The following is a 15,956-nucleotide window of genomic DNA, read 5'->3' on the forward strand; positions in this document are numbered from 1 at the left end:
ATGCTTCTGAACCAAGGCCAGACAATTAGGAAGAAGATGTAGAAGAAGCAGTGCCAGCAAACAAACTGACATTGGACATTCCGTTGGAAGTGTTCTGATTTTTCAAGACTGCTTTTGCATTCTTTTACGACGTGGATGGGCCCTTCTATGAAATGGGTACCGAAACCAAAGTGAAAAACAGTAGGGGGATTGATTCCATCTAGAAACAGTTTTAGAGAAATGAAAAAGCAAAAGTCAGACAGAAATTACCATGTAGTTCCATAAAGTTACACAGAGTGTGCCTGCCTCTCCTGCCCTCCCCCTCCCCCTCCTCCATCTCTTCCCTCTCTGCTGCTGCTGAGATAGCAAGACGAACCCCTCCTCCCCCGCAGCCTTCTCAACGTGGAGACAACAAGGGTGAAGACCTTTATGATGATCCACTTCCACTTAACGAAGAGTAAATGATCATCATGCCGTACAGTTAATGAACTTATCTGCTGTGTGTGTGTGAGTGTCTTCATGTGAAAATCTAGTAACCGTATGACAAGAACCATAGGAAAGCTTTTTGTGTCATCACCATCAACATCACCTAAGTATTCATCGGGTAGAACATGGTGCACCAGACTTATATTGAAATGGACAGCATATCTTACATAGGCATAAGGTTAGTAATATTTAACATAAAATTGACAGTGTGTTAGTTTTCTTACTGTTTTATAACTTTGCTTTCAAAGAATTACATTACCATACAGTATGCCCCTCTCTCTCATTCTTGGAAAAACTGTGTATCAGGCTATCATCACAGGTAGGTGGTTTCTAAAAAAAAAGTAACAATGTTTCTAATACTGTATTATGAATAAGACTATAGTATTGTATGTCATAAAATTTTATAATGATTCATTCACTAGTGCATAGGCTAGGCTACCATGAAGAAATCATACTGCTGCTTCTTCATTATCAATGCACGAATCATTATACTTGTAAATAAATATGCATTTTTCACATTATCTTTTCATTGTGAAGGCTAGTGATAGTAATACATAGAACATCTATTGTGTTTTGTATCATATAAGACAATATTGATATACATACTGTCAGACAGATGATTCATCCTGTAAACAAACCATGTAAATTTATAGTATTGATAAATACAGTACAGTACTGTAAGTGTATTTTTCTTCCATATAATTTTCTTAATTTCTTTATTTCTTAATAAAATTTTCTTTTCTCTAGCTTACTTTATTGAATGAATACAGTATATAAAACATATAACATACAGAATATGTGTTAACTGACTGTTTATGTTATTGGTAAGACTTCCACTAACAGTAGGTTATTTGTAGTTAAGTTTTGGGGGAATCAAAAGTTATACTCAAATTGTCATCTGTGTGTGGGGTCTTGGCACCCCTAACCCCAGCGTTGTGCAAGGGTAGGCTCTACTTTTAAATGCAGAGGACTAAGGTAGGGAAAGGCAAAGAAAGGTGGAGCAAAGTCAGTCTTAATGGCCATCTGTACTTATCAGACTCCTGGCAGAAAATAGAAGCAACTCTGGGTCTTTTAAGCAAAGTGATGGGAAAGCTGAGAAGTCAAATGAAGGATAGAGAAACAAGCCATAGGTTAGCCATTTAGGGGAGCCAAAGCTTTACCTTTGCTGATCTTAAGTTTTCATCTGGGGTTCCTTAACAAAAAGATTAACAAGAGGAAAATAGTTTATTTACCTGTGTTGTGCATATCATGGAGGAGAAACCTCAATGAAAAGTAACTCAGAACTGTGGCTTAGAACTCCAGCTTATATAGTATCTTCAACAAAGAACAATACATTTGTAGAGAAATGGCAGGACAAAGGAAAGCAGTTTTAGGCTTCTAAGGATGGCAAACTGTGGGAAGGTAAATATTTAGGAGGAAACTAATAAAGTGAGGTTTGTTTGCAGATTGCTCTGGTGCTGTCTCTGAGCTGATAAGAGTATGTCTCCAGTAAAGGGAGAATTTGTATCCTGCCTTCAGACAGAAAAGGGGAGGGTAGAGAGAGCTTTTCCTACTTCTTAGCTGACTTTAACTCAAAATAATTTTTATGTCAGAGAGGCGTATTTGGGGTGACATATCCTGATTTCCTTCAGGTGAAAGAGGAAGCTGCTATCACCCTTAGGGCAGAGAGGACAATGTGATGAGATGGTGTTACCAGAACCAAGAAGCCAAAGCTCTTTGGAGGAAACTCAACTAAGTGGGGGCTTCCTGGTGAGAAGTGAAACTGCACAGGGTGGACTGTCCCATGGAAGATGGAGACATGAAGACATAGTTGCTGTCAGAGGTCACACCCAAGAGTGAGAAAGGAGCCGACAGAACCCAGATCTCTACACTACTGCCCTCCAGTCTCTAGGAGGTATCTCCCACTGGCCAAACTCAGCTGTAAACTAGATGAGGTAGGAGCCTTGATAAAGCAGTCTGCAGGGGCAGGCTTTTCTATGATATGCAGTGGAATTGGATGCAAGCCTGAGGAATAGATCTGAAGGCAAAAATACAGCTGACCATCTTCTAACTTCTTTTCTTCCTCACAACTTACATTCCTACTTCTGTTTTCCTGGCCATTCCTAAACACAGGGTAACTGTCATGCCTTTACTACTATTCCTGCAACACAGAACACAATCTCTATGCTTTTTTCCTGTTAGAATTTAACCAATTGTTTAAAACCCAGTCGGAATGCCACACCATTTTAAAACTTTTCTCTTACTATCAGTTAAATAGAGTATTCCATCGGTACTTTATAGTACTTTGATTATGTTTATCTTGTAGCAGTAATTTTTGCCTTACATTATAGTGATTTAAGTATAGGTCCTTTTCTCTTAATATTAAAAACATATTTGGCTATTGCTTGACTAAAACTCCCCACAGGTTCAACACTTTCTTTAGTGCCAAAATCAGTGTGGACTGTGAACTGTGAGGACATTACCTAAGATGGTCTTGCCTCCACTTATAGCCCAGGGACCATGGCATACACTATCTCCCTCTGGACACCAGGAAGGACTTCCATTAGCTCAGAAATGGGAGCTAACTTTCTCCCTGAGGCATGGAGAGATTGAAACTACAATGGATGTCAAGATTTTGTTCTCACCCTCTTTGGAGAATTCACCATCCTGACACGAGTCTAATTTATTTAGGGGAAAAAAAAGTGCATTGAATTTTTTTTAAAAGATCATTTTCTTCTTCTAAATATAGAAGGTTTCCATCTCTTTTTCAGAACAAGGCTACAGAGGGTGAGAATGTTATGACCAGTATGCTTTTCCTTAACCAGTGGTTATGATTTATTAACACAAATGTTAGGGTTGGTCAGTAACCACGGTATCTGTAGCTTCAAACCACATATTTCCCAGTGCATCGAACTTCAATTTTCCCAACATTGTAGGAGGAGATAAATTCACCTGTTTAATACCATTCTTTATTGAGCATCCATGTACCATGAACTGTGCAAGTGTCTTGGGTAGGTCATTCTGGACAAAGTTCGGTCACGCTGATAGCTGGATGGTGAGCCAGTTGCTTTCAGGGATGTGGACTGGAGCTGTTGAGGGCCCAGCTTAGTTTAAAATGACATAGTCTAACTGCATCACAGCAATGCCAAGGGCATGCATTTCAACATACAGTCTTCAGTCATTCCAAGATCTCAGTATCTAGAAACTTGAAACTATTCTGTAATCTCCACAAACTTGAGATATTCTTCAGGAGTCTCAGACTATTTGTTTTTGAGACTTATTCCTTTACTGTTCTAATTTTGCTCCTTTCCCAGGCATATTTTGTTTTTAAAACATTTAGCATTCATCTGGGCTACATTTTCTATGCATTCCATATGCATGTAAAATATGCTTACCCTGAAAATCATGTAAATCGTAAATTATAAGAATGGGCTCCTAGCTGTAGTCAAGAAAATTGATTCCTTCCAACCTTCATGATTATTATTCATTAGAATCTCCACTGTGTAGGGTATTGTTCCAGATTCCAGAGTTTGAGGGGTGTAACATTAAAATTGTACTCTGGAAACATAGAGTCAACATTTTGCTCTATTGTTAAGTAGCTCTGAGATTTGAGGTTAATTTCTTTACTTCTGTAAGATTTAGTTCTTTCATTTGTAAAGTTAGGAGCTTGGACTTCACAAGATTAATTGTGAGCTCTTTTCCAGGTCTGAAAATCTGTGACATTATAATGATAAAAATCCTGATATAAATATTTTCATATATGGGACAGGCAGTTAAAACTATAAAGTATATCCCTCTGACACATGAGGTTCTAAGTGATATAACTTGATGTTGAAAGTATCTTCACTGTGCGAGAGATGGGAGAAATCCTTAAAAAAGGACATTGACACCTTAAGTTGCAAACCATCCTTCTGTGACTTTTCTCTCACCTTTTCATAGTTTTCTATTCGAAACAAGTGTTATCACAATTTTTGGCCAAGTAGAATCAAAGTAGGATATAAAAATCGATCCATGTTTATACTGTTTTCATACATCATTTAAAATTACCAAGTGATGCACCAAATATCTGTAATTGGTTCCAGTCTGTCATTTTTGGGCTCAAATTACATCACTGTATGTCCAGAGAAGCGAGAATATCATATCATTACTTCAACCAGGTTAAGGCTGTGACCAAGAAGAGACAAGTTCATAATTGGCAATGAGACCTGGTCAGGGGGCGGAGAGGAGAATGACAGTCCATGCGGAGAGTGAGAAGAAGGCAGAGCAGTGGGAGAGAGGACTGGGAAACTGGGAACCCGATTGCACTGAGAAAGAATGATCTCACAGCTCCCTGGGAGCTTCAACAGTGATCGTTGATCAGGATGATGGCTAGGTGGCTCTGTTCAGCTGCTCATTTCATGTTTTCTCTTTTTTGCTATTAGTCACAAAATGAATCGGTTGCATTAGAGTCAGTGTAAATAATAAAACCACAATACATTAACTATGTTTTCCCTGCACAACATTTATTATTGTTGTTTTCCCTTAATGCCAGTTATTATACATATATTTCAGAAATTTAGAATAATATACAGGATTTTGAGACAAAGACTCATAAGGTCTAATTGTAATCCATCCACTCTTTTGAATCATCATTTATTAATTTACATGACACTTCAGGGTAATCAAATCCCTTTACCAAAATCAAAGTTAAGGAAAGTAATCAGTGCACTGTAAAACTAAGTTTAAAATATCTGAAGAAAAACATCATTTACTTCATTCTTCTCAGGTGCCTACCACAAAGTACCTGCATATGCCAGCAGTGGAGAATCAGGGATCTTGGCTGTATCAGCCTTCAACAAAAACTGCCTCCATCTCTGAGAGTCCTTCCTAAAAATGACTCATTTAAGAGGGCTTCTACCTAGGCTCAAATGGGTGACTCACTCTTGTAGTGTGATATTTTCTTGCAGGAGTTATGAAAATGCATCAGAAAAGGCACTCACACTTAAATGCTCAAGTGATTTCCACTCAATGTTCCAAAATTATTTAATGGGAAAATATAGCCTTTTAAAAAACAATCCTGGAATAAATGGATAAACAAATGCATGGGGAAAAGAAACTCTACCTCACCCCATATGCAAACATGAACTCAAAATGAGTCATAAAGTTAAATGTTAGAGCTAAAAGTATTAAATTTCTAGAAGAAAGCTTTAAGACAAAATCTTTATGATGTTGGGTTAGGCAGATTTCTTAACAGGATCCAAAAATCACATAAGAGAAAAAAAAATGGAAAACTGATTAGATCAAAATTTGTTCAATTTCTTTGAACCTTATTAAGAAAGCCACAGACTGAGAGAAAAAAATTGAAACTATATCAACAAAAGGCTGATATCCAGAAAAGTAAACAAAGACCTTATCCAGAGCATATAAAGGACTCTTAAAGAGAAGAAAAATTTTAAATGGGCAAAAGGTTTGACAGACACTTCACAAACGTGGCCAATAATCACAAAGTACCATCCACATCAGTAGCCATCAAGAAGATGCAAATGAAAACTTTAGTGAGATACCACTACGGACTCACCTGAATGACTCAAATGAAGAAGATGGACAATACTTCTGACAAAGATGTGAAGCAACTGAGACTCCCATACCTTGCTGTGGAAATTCAAAATAGCACATTTACTTAGGAAGATAGTATGGTATCATCTTATGATATTAAACATATATTATTATCTGATCCAGCAATCCCACTGTAGGTATTTATCTAATGGAATGAAAACATATGTCCATACAAAGACTTATATACTCATGTTTATTGCAGCACTTTTTTTTGGGGGGGGGGATACGCGGGCCTCTCACTGTTGTGGCCTCTCCCGTTGCAGAGCACAGGCTCCGGTCGCGCAGGCTCAGCGGCCATGGCTCATGGGCCCAGCCGCTCCGCGGCATGTGGGATCTTCCTGGACCGGGGCATGAACCCGTGTCCCCTGCATCGGCAGGTGGACTCTCAACCACTGCGCCACCAGGGAAGCCCCTACTGCAGCATTTTTTATAATATCAAAACCCATCAACTGATGAATGAATAAACAAATTGTGGTATATGTAGCATATCTATATATGATAGTTCTTTTTATGACTTGACTGGATCAAGAGATGTCCAGATGTCTGGTTAGGCGTTATTTCTGGTTATGTCTGTGAAACTATTTCAAGAAGAGATTAGCATTTGAATCAATAGACTGAATGAGGTGCATTGCCCTCCGCAACATGAGTAGGCATATTCCAATCTATTGAGGGCTTCAATAGAATAAAAAGGTGGAAGAAGGGGGGATTTGCTCTCTCTGCCTAACTGAATCCTTAATTAAGCTATTAAATATTTAAATTTTGAAAAGTAAACTCATCCACAAAGAAAACTCCATTCCCAGGTGAATTCTTCAAAATATCTTACATACTTTTACACACAGAAAGTATAAAGTGGGAATACTTCCAAACTTGTTTTATGAGGCCATAACAAAATTAATTTCAAAATCTGTCAAAGATAAAACAATAAAATTAAAGACCAATATTTGCCACTATCACAGTATATCTATTTATATCTTCTTTAATTTTGCAAATTATTATAGTTTTCATTGTACAAATTTGGTCCCTTATTTTTGCTTAATTTATTCCTAAGTATTTCATATCTTGATATTCTAGTAAATGATGTTAGTTTCTAATTTTACTTTAAAATTTTAAATTGTGATTATACAGCAATAAAGTTGATTTTTGTATTATTGACTGTGTCCTTGCTAACTTTATTTATTAGTTCTAGTACCTTTTGTATAAATTCATTGAAATTTACTGTGTATATGATAATGTCCTGGTAAATAAAGACAGTTTTTAGTCTTCCTTTCCAATATTTATGCCTTGCCTTTATCAATCAATCCTCTATCTCTATCTATCTATCTATCTATCAATCAATCTATCATCTATCTGTCTATCCATCCATCCATCCATCTATCTATCTACTATCTATCTTTGCCTGGTGAAACTGGCTAGCTAAGACCTCCATCACAAGGTTGAACAGAAGAAGTGAGATAGATATCTATTTGTGATCTTAGCTAGAAAGTTTTGAACCTTTCACTTTCAAAAATATTAGCTTCAGGGTTCTCAAAGATGCCTTTTGTCATGTTGAAGGAGTTCCCTTTTACTCCTAGTTTTCAAAGTTTTTTCTCATAAATGGGAATTGAATTTTGTCTACTTTTTCCCCCTGCATCTATTGTGATGATCATATGGGGTTCTTTCCCCTTTATTTTATTTATATGGTGACTGATTTATTTTTGAATGTTGAACTGATCCCTTATTATCAGTATAAGCCATTCTTGGCCATTATGCATTTTTCCATTTATATATTTATAAATTTGTGTCTTTGTTTATGGGAATTTGGTATGTAGTTCTTTTGTCTGATTTTGGTACTGTTACACGAATTGGAAAATGTTCTCTCCTCTTTGATTTTCTGAAACAGTTTTTATAAGATTAGTATTATTTTTCCTTAAATGTTTGATAGAATTTACCATTGAATCCTTCTGGGCCTGGAACTTTCTTTGTGGTAAGGATTTTGATTATAAATTCTAATTCTGTAATTGTTATAGCACTATTTATGTTTTCTATTTCATTTTGGATATCTTTCCATAAGTCATATCTTTCAAGTATATTGTCCACAGGCCAACTTTACTGGCATAAAACTGTTCATAATATTTCCTTATTATTCTTTTAAAATGAAACTAAGGTCTATAGTGATGCATCTCTTATTACAAATAATAAGCTTTGGTTCTACTGATTTTCTCCTTTGCTTTTCTATATTCTATTTACTTGGTTTGTACTCTTATCTTTTGTTATTTATTTACTTTTACTTACTTTGAGTTTAATTTATGCTACTTTTTCTTGGTATGTATCACTAGGGTTTTATCAGTTTTATTAGTCATTTAAAAAATTAGCTTTTGGTTTTGTTGATTTTATCCATTATATTTTTGTATTCTATTTCACTTATTTCTGCTTTTATCTTTACTATTTCTTTCCTTATACTTCACCATGTATGAGCCTATTCCTCTATTGGAATAGTGACAGATCTATTCCATCTATGAAAGTATTACTTGTTGTGGAAGATGTTTCAAGTTAACAGCCTTTTTATAAGGTTAATTAAAGAGTTTCTAGAATTTCCATGAATCAAAACACTCACTGCCTATGACTAGCTTACAGCAAGGCCTGTCTTTAAAAAATCAACTAACCACATATTGAAGTTTTCTACTTCCACAATTTGGGGAAATAAACATCCTATGGTTACTGAAAAGTAGGAGGTAATAGTGAAGAGGGAAAGATGGAAGTAATTCAGTTTTGAGTACTTTGTCTTGGAGCTCAATATCTGCATGAAAACATGATAGAAGGGACAATTGAGGGTATCCAATGGCAATTCAGACATGAGTAGTTATCACAGATTTATAGTATCTCAATGGTATTTTACTTTCTAAAGGTGTCCTTGGGACAAAATTCTGTTCTTATGTAGGTCATAGTTTGGACTCTTCTGTGGCACACAATTACATTATCTCTGCTATTGTAAAGTGTATTCCTTGGATACTCTGTGAAAATATACTTTATACTAGGAAGACACCTCCCAGGATTTCCAGCCTAAAGTCACTTTTTGTTGGAATGAAGCAGACAGATTTATCATTTGGCAATCCTAGTAGAAAAAGACTTGAGACCACTATTTCCTTTAACAAGAGAAAAAAAACCAGTTCTACCTCTGGTTTTAAGAGAGTACCTTGCATCAGAACAAACTTCCTGTCTTGGAACAAACAATAAAAATTGGACACAATAAGAAAAGAAACAATAAATAAAAACACCTATTTAAAGGCACTGGAGAGAAACCATGTCAAACAGAAATAAGAAAAAAATATACCAAGGTGAGCTCTTCTTTCTCTGCATCTTTTACCCCTTGAGGTACTCGATGATTAACAGTTTTAAAAGTCAAAAGCTAAATAAAAGCAGAGGCTTAAAGCTTGCTTTAGTCTCACTGGGCTAGTAATATAAAAAGGAATTCAGAGATAATAAGGAACTCATCACTTCATGGGAAATGCCCTGAAGAAAATGGAACTATGGAGAAGTGAAACCGTCTATCTGCTTGGCTTTTGGCCTCATACTATATTACACAGTGAAGAAGGATCCTACTTTGAAGAACCTTAGCTTGTTTTCTGTGTATATACCTGGAGCTTTTCAACTCTTTGTTTGGACCTAGCCTCCAGAGACCTGAGATTTGTAAGGGGAATACCTAATACAAGCCATCCCTTTTTTGCATGTGTAGCTCAAGGTGAACTAACACACCATGGAAACAGCAATAAGGGAACCTCAAGATTCTTGAGAGCAGTGTCTGACGATGAACGTACTAAATGTATGAGGAAGAAAGAGCTGTAGATTTTGAGTGAGGGTCTGGTTGCACAGGTTCTGTTTTCCCTGGAAGCCCATTCCTTGGTGTCTCGGGTTGGAGACTCTACCAAGGATTTCGAAGCACCTCGCCTCTCATCAGTTTTGACCTTCAGGTAGGAGTCAGCAACCTTTTCTTGTAGAGGTCAGTTAGTAATATTTACAGCTTAATGGACCATGTAGCCTCTGTTGCAACTGCTGAGCTCTGCTGGTGTATCATTAAAGCAGCCAGAGACAAAAAGTAAATAATTGGGAATGGCTGTGTTCTAATAACATTTTATTTATGAACACTGATATTTAAATTTCTTATAGTTTTCATGCAAGATGAAATATTCTTCTTCTTCTGATATTTTCCTCCACCATTTAAAATGTAAAAAAAAGTCTTCACTTGCAGGCTGTACAAAATTGTCCCATGGCCGTTGTTTGCTGACCCTGTCTTAGGGCATCAAGTCCTTCCTGATATTCAGGGTCCTCAGGAGATTCAGTACTCTTTTCCCATAACAACAGCATTATGGTAATATGGGATTTCGGGGAAATATTCTGCAATCTGTTCCTGGAATCAATTTCAGTCGCTTAATAACCACCTCGTCATCAAGGAAGAGAAGATGGCTTGTCGGTTTCGTGGTTATTCTCAGCGTTTGCTCCAGAAATAACTTGCTTGATATTTCTCCTTCTTTAAGTGGCAGACACTGAACATGAATGAGAAATGATTTAATATGATGTACTGTTCTGCCAAGAAGGGAATGTGGAATGAGACATGATTTTTTGGTTGTTGTTGAAATTTTACCATTGTTAACGAATGATTTCTACTTATGAACAAGTTTAAGACTTGACTAGATTCTTTCACACGTTCAGAAATGAAGTAAGTGACTGGCTGTCTGGCTGAAACAGCACTACGAATCCCGACGTTTATCCTTTCTCTATGAGTCGAGCCAGAGAATAGTCTGAAATATAAGGAAATTAAAACAGAAAGACAGGGGAAATGACAATAAAATTATAAAGGCATTTGATAATACACATCCAACTGTGAGTAAGGTTGTTATATTTCAGAAATTTACATGACAGTTAAAAAAAAACTAGAAATTCACCCCCAAGATTATAATCAGTTTATGCAAGTCTTTTTAATTCAAATGGGAAAGTGTTACAAATGCATTTTAGGTGTCTATATGGACACCCCAGTTCCAAGACATGTTTCCAGCTTTGGAAAAGGAAAATCAAAACTGATGTGTATAGCAAATTTGGGAAACGGTTTCCTTGCCTCTATCAGAAACTGCATTCAGTTTCTTCCCTGAAAGAGTACTTCTAGCAAAGGAATTAATTCTGCAGAGTTTCTCTAACAGAAAAAGCTTAAGATGAAACATACTAGTATGGGGGCAAAGGTTGCTTCAGAGAAGATACCTTTAGCAAGAAATGGAGTATTTGAGTGAAAAGACTCACAACTGGCTCCCAAATAATTATAAAGTCGTCCAAGTCAAGCAAGAGTTTTAGAAAAGCTATTAATTGCAAGGACCAGTAGATGGCATCAATAAGTCAGGATAGACTCAAGGCTAAGGAAAGAAAAAGGGCAATTTGGTAACTCCTTACTTTCATGTCTAACCCTTCTGTCTAAGCTAGTGCTATTTGCCTCGCTGATCCTATTTGACACTCTGAGCTACTGCTTCAATTTTAGTCCACACTCAGGAAAGGTCCATGAGCACATGCTGAGGGACTTAGGACAAAAAACCCAGTGAAATGCTGTGCTCAGAAGAGAGTTATATTTTCCATTACAATTTTCCTGCTTCTGTCCCCATGCTCATTTTCCTTTCTTCCTCCCTGCCTTCCTACATCTCTTCCTCTGTACCTTAGGTGCAAATATCTGACTTATATTCTGCTCACCATCATCACAGGTTGAAAATCCCTCTCTCTCTTTTTAAAAAAAATTTTCCCTCTTTTCCTGGACTTCCAAACTGATCTCCCCATAGGTATTTATGGAATGCAGTTGATACCTATGCTTGACAGTGTACATACATATGTAAAATATGTAATGTTTTGTGCATGTATATATTTTTAATTTTTATGAAAATTATTATATTGTTGATTTTTGTTTCTTGTTTTTCCTTTTACACACAATACGTTTCTAAAAAATGTTCAAGTTGCTGTTACTTCTAACGGCTACCTACTATTATTCCATAGTATTTACCTGCTATATTTTAATTGGCTATTCCTTTAGTGATGGACAAAACTAGACCTCTTCTATTTTTCTCTTTCCTTCTCTCAGGGCATGGTCAGACTTTAGAAAAAATACATTTTGTAAAACAGCTTCTAAAAATGTGATAAACAGTGAATAAAACTGAGGAAACACGGTGTTTGTTGGGAAAAGCATTCTCAGTCTCTGCTACAGATTGGCTCAGTTCCTTTAAGACTTCTAGAAGAGCTTTCCGATTCTCATTATTACTAATTTTTACATTTTTTACCAAGTACTAGTATAAAAACCAAGGAGGTATTTGAATTCATTCTACTCTTAGATTTATTTTCTCTTGTTCTAACAATGTATTTTGAAGAGAGAACAAAAATGAGAATGTTACAAAATTAACATAATTGGTTCGTGTTTTATAATCAACATCATGGGTATTTCTAATCTTACTCCCCTCTACATATATAACAATTTTTAATGGAAAATGCAGCATTAAACACTGGTAAACTATCTGTGCCAGAGAGAAAGGCAATACCGTATTCTTTGATAGTACAAACTGAACTGTGCTCCACTAAATTCGTGTTGAAGTCCTAATTCTCCATGTGACTGTATTGGAGATAGGGCATTTAAGGAGGTGATTAAAGTTAAATGAGGGCACAAAAGCAGAACCGCAGTTCTCTAGAACTGGTACTCCGATAAGAGGAGGAGGACACACAGAGTGTGCTCTGCACCGTGTGAGGACCCAGCAGGATGGCAGCCTTCTGCAAGCCAGGAGGAGGACCCCCACCCACCCAGCATCTGACTTACTGGTACCCCGATCTCCGACTTCCAGCCTCCAGAACTCTATGAAGATAAATTTCTGTTGTTTAAGCCACTCAGTCTATGATATTTTGTTATGGTGGCCCAAGCTGACTAATGCAAAGGCACAGATAATAAATATTTTAGGCTTGTGTGCCAGGACCAGCATTACAAGGCTTACTCCGGAATGCCTTTCTAAGAAGGTGACAGTTGTCTGAGAAATCAATCATGAGCAGGATCCAATTATACAAAACTCAAGGTGTTCCTGACAGTGTAAACAGTAAGTGAAAAGTCCTCAAGGTGGCAGAGGTGGCATCCAGCTTGTGGCAGGGGTTCGGGGGGCTCAGGACAACAACAAAAGGACCAGTGTGTCTGGCTTAGAATCTGGTGTAAGAGTGTGAGATGTATGAGATAAGGAAGGATAATGAGGAGGGTGAGATCATGGTGAGAACTTGGAAAGGAACTTGGATTTTAGCCTAAGGGTTGTGGGACACTTTTGGAGTGTGTGTGTGTGTGTGTGTGTGTGTGTGTGTGTTTAACTTTGTATTTCTTTGGAGCACTTTAAAGTCTGAAAGTAACTTGATCTGATTTATGTTAAAAAAATCACTTTGGCTACTAAATGAAGTGGAAACTGGGAGTCTAGTTAGTAGACAATTGTAAACTTGGAATATCGATGCTGGAAAGCGTGGGTAGATTTCAGACATTATTTATATGCTAAATCATCAGGATTTGTTGATAGATTATGAATAGAGGGCAAGAGAAAGACAGGATGACACATCGTATTTTGGTTTCAATAACAACAAGAGAGGTGGGAAAAATAGAGAAGGAATAGAGTCTTTTTCGAGGGGAGGGAGGCAAGAGTTTATTTTGGAAATGTTGCATATAAGATGCTTATTAGAAATGCATGGAATTATTGTGCACGTAGTTATATATACAAGTCCACATCTCAGTAGAGAATGGAGGTTGGTGTGTTACCTTCAGCATAGATATGGAAGAAAAGCCATAAGACTGAGTGGAAGCCCTTAGGGCAGGAGTGAGCAAGAGAAAAGAGAAAAAGAGGGCCCAGGATTGAGCATGGGGGCATTTATAGGCTGAGCAGTGGAGGAAGAGCCATCAAAGGGCACCAAGAAGAAGCTTCTAGGAAGGTAGGAAAAACACTTATCACAAGATGGCAGTCATTTTGGAAAAGGTCAGAGAGGGTTTCAAGAAGGAAAAAAGGGCTAATTGCTTTGGATGCTGACAAGAAGTGAAGAATGAAGACAGATAGTGACCATTGGATTTGGCAATGGAGGTGGTCAGTGGACCTGACAAGAGCTGCTTCTCTAAGAGAAGAGGATGGAAGCCCCAACGGACCATGTTTAGGAGAGAGTGAAGGTTTGGATTTGGAGGTTAAGAAGGAAATAAGGTGAGCACTGAACTTGCCTCATAAGATCTGAGACTGAAGTTGATCTCCGCCATGTACTAACTGAACCATCTGGGAAAAATCACTTAATTTCTTTGAATTTCATTTTGCTTCTCTGTAAATTGGGGATAAAATGCTACACACAAGGGTAGTTATGGGGACTAAATAAATCAATGTAGGCTAAGTGCACATAATAGACACAAGTATTTACCTTTTCCTCTCACATTCTATTCACTTGATCTAACCCTTCTGTAGGTAATGAACATTTCCAATGTAAGGATCCACAGGTGGCTTTTGCAAGTGCCAGGAAACTCTGGGGTTGTGAGTACAGAAACTACTAAAAAAGACTTTGCTGCTCTAGTTTCCTCACCTGTGCTTGAGGTGCAGTAAGTATAAAGGTCTATACCTTGGTCTCTGAGGGCCACCAACCTAGGAGAGCAGGAGGATATTTGCAACATATCCCGACAACTCCACTTTGGATCTATTAAAACGTTCTGGTCTAAGGTCTATCCACATCTCAGATGGACCTTCCTACAGTCTATGAGCGACAAGAGAACATGTATAAGTCAAGGATGATGCACTTTCGCCCAGAAAAGCAAGGTTGACATTGTTAAGTGGGAATTTGAGGATTTCTAGGAGCTTGTAGTATGTTGCTATCTAGTTGCATTGCACATGCCCTTACCCCCATAGTAGAAAAATGCGTTTAGAGGAACCATACAATGGTCTTCCTTGAGTCTTCTACAGTGCTGCTTCCCCCAGGAGATTCTGTTTCCTAGCAAGTCACAATCAAAAGAAAGTGAGTTATAATGGAAAAGAATATAAAAAAAAAGACACCCCCCCCACCGGACTGGTGAAGCGGCTTCGCCCCTTACTTTGGACCTCGAGCCTCACTTCTCCAGATGGACCCCAAATGCTCCCGCCCCACTGGCGACTCCTGCAGCTGCGCTGGCTCCTGCACCTGCAAGGCCTGCAGATGCACCTCCTGCAAGAAGAGCTGCTGCTCCTGCTGCCCCGTGGGCTGCGCCAAGTGTGCCCAGGGCTGCGTCTGCAAAGGGGCCTCGGACAAGTGCAGCTGCTGTGCCTGATGTCGCGGAGAGCCTGCCCCAGGTGTCAATGGAGGACCACGGGCCGACCTGTGTTTTTATACAACTCTGACTTGATTGTTACATTCCCTTTCCTATGAAATATGTGAGTTGTAATAAAAGTTGTTGACACTCTTCCGAAAAAAAAAAAGAATATAAAAAAAGAAATGTATATATGTGTGTAACTGAGTCACTTTGTTGTACAGCAGAGAGTGGCACAACATTGTAAATCAACTATACTTCAATTAAAAAAATAGAAATAAACTTTTAAGGAGATAGGAAAAAAAAAAAAGAAAGTGAGTTATTCCAGTTGAGGGACCTGCCAACATTTTACCTTCCTTGAAGCATGTCTCCTTCTTTCTCTCTCTTTCTCCACCCCTGCACCTGTCATTAGGAAAAACTATTCTCTTTAAGCTTCACAATTTAAAAAATGCTTTACTAATTAAAATATTTGTTTGTGTAATAACAATAACTAATTACACCCAGCCTGATGAGTTGTATATCACATTTCAGCCAAGTAGAACTCAAAACAGCTGAGCTATTAAATCCTGATAAGTGATAATGGAAAAGACTGCTCAGCCTTAACCCTAGTGATGCTACCAGCAGCACTATAATTATAATTTCCTCTTTC

General features: G+C 37.6%; 1 protein-coding gene across 1 annotated transcript; it reads left to right on the top strand.

Moving 5' to 3' along the window:
- The first annotated feature begins 15,142 nt into the window (after window positions 1-15,142).
- On the top strand, window positions 15,143-15,416 carry LOC132480500 (metallothionein-1E-like). Its single transcript, XM_060084753.1, has one exon. It carries the CDS (start codon window positions 15,143-15,145, stop codon window positions 15,326-15,328), a length of 186 nt encoding a protein of 61 aa, XP_059940736.1. The 3' UTR covers window positions 15,329-15,416.
- The last annotated feature ends 540 nt before the right edge of the window (window positions 15,417-15,956 follow it).

This window comes from Mesoplodon densirostris, chromosome 2, assembly GCF_025265405.1.
Source record: "Mesoplodon densirostris isolate mMesDen1 chromosome 2, mMesDen1 primary haplotype, whole genome shotgun sequence".
Taxonomy (NCBI): domain Eukaryota; kingdom Metazoa; phylum Chordata; class Mammalia; order Artiodactyla; family Ziphiidae; genus Mesoplodon; species Mesoplodon densirostris.

Excerpts from the sequence above, each read along its gene's own strand:
- LOC132480500 (XM_060084753.1), top strand. The coding sequence starts at position 15,143 with ATGGACCCCAAATGCTCCCGCCCCACTGGCGACTCCTGCAGCTGCGCT.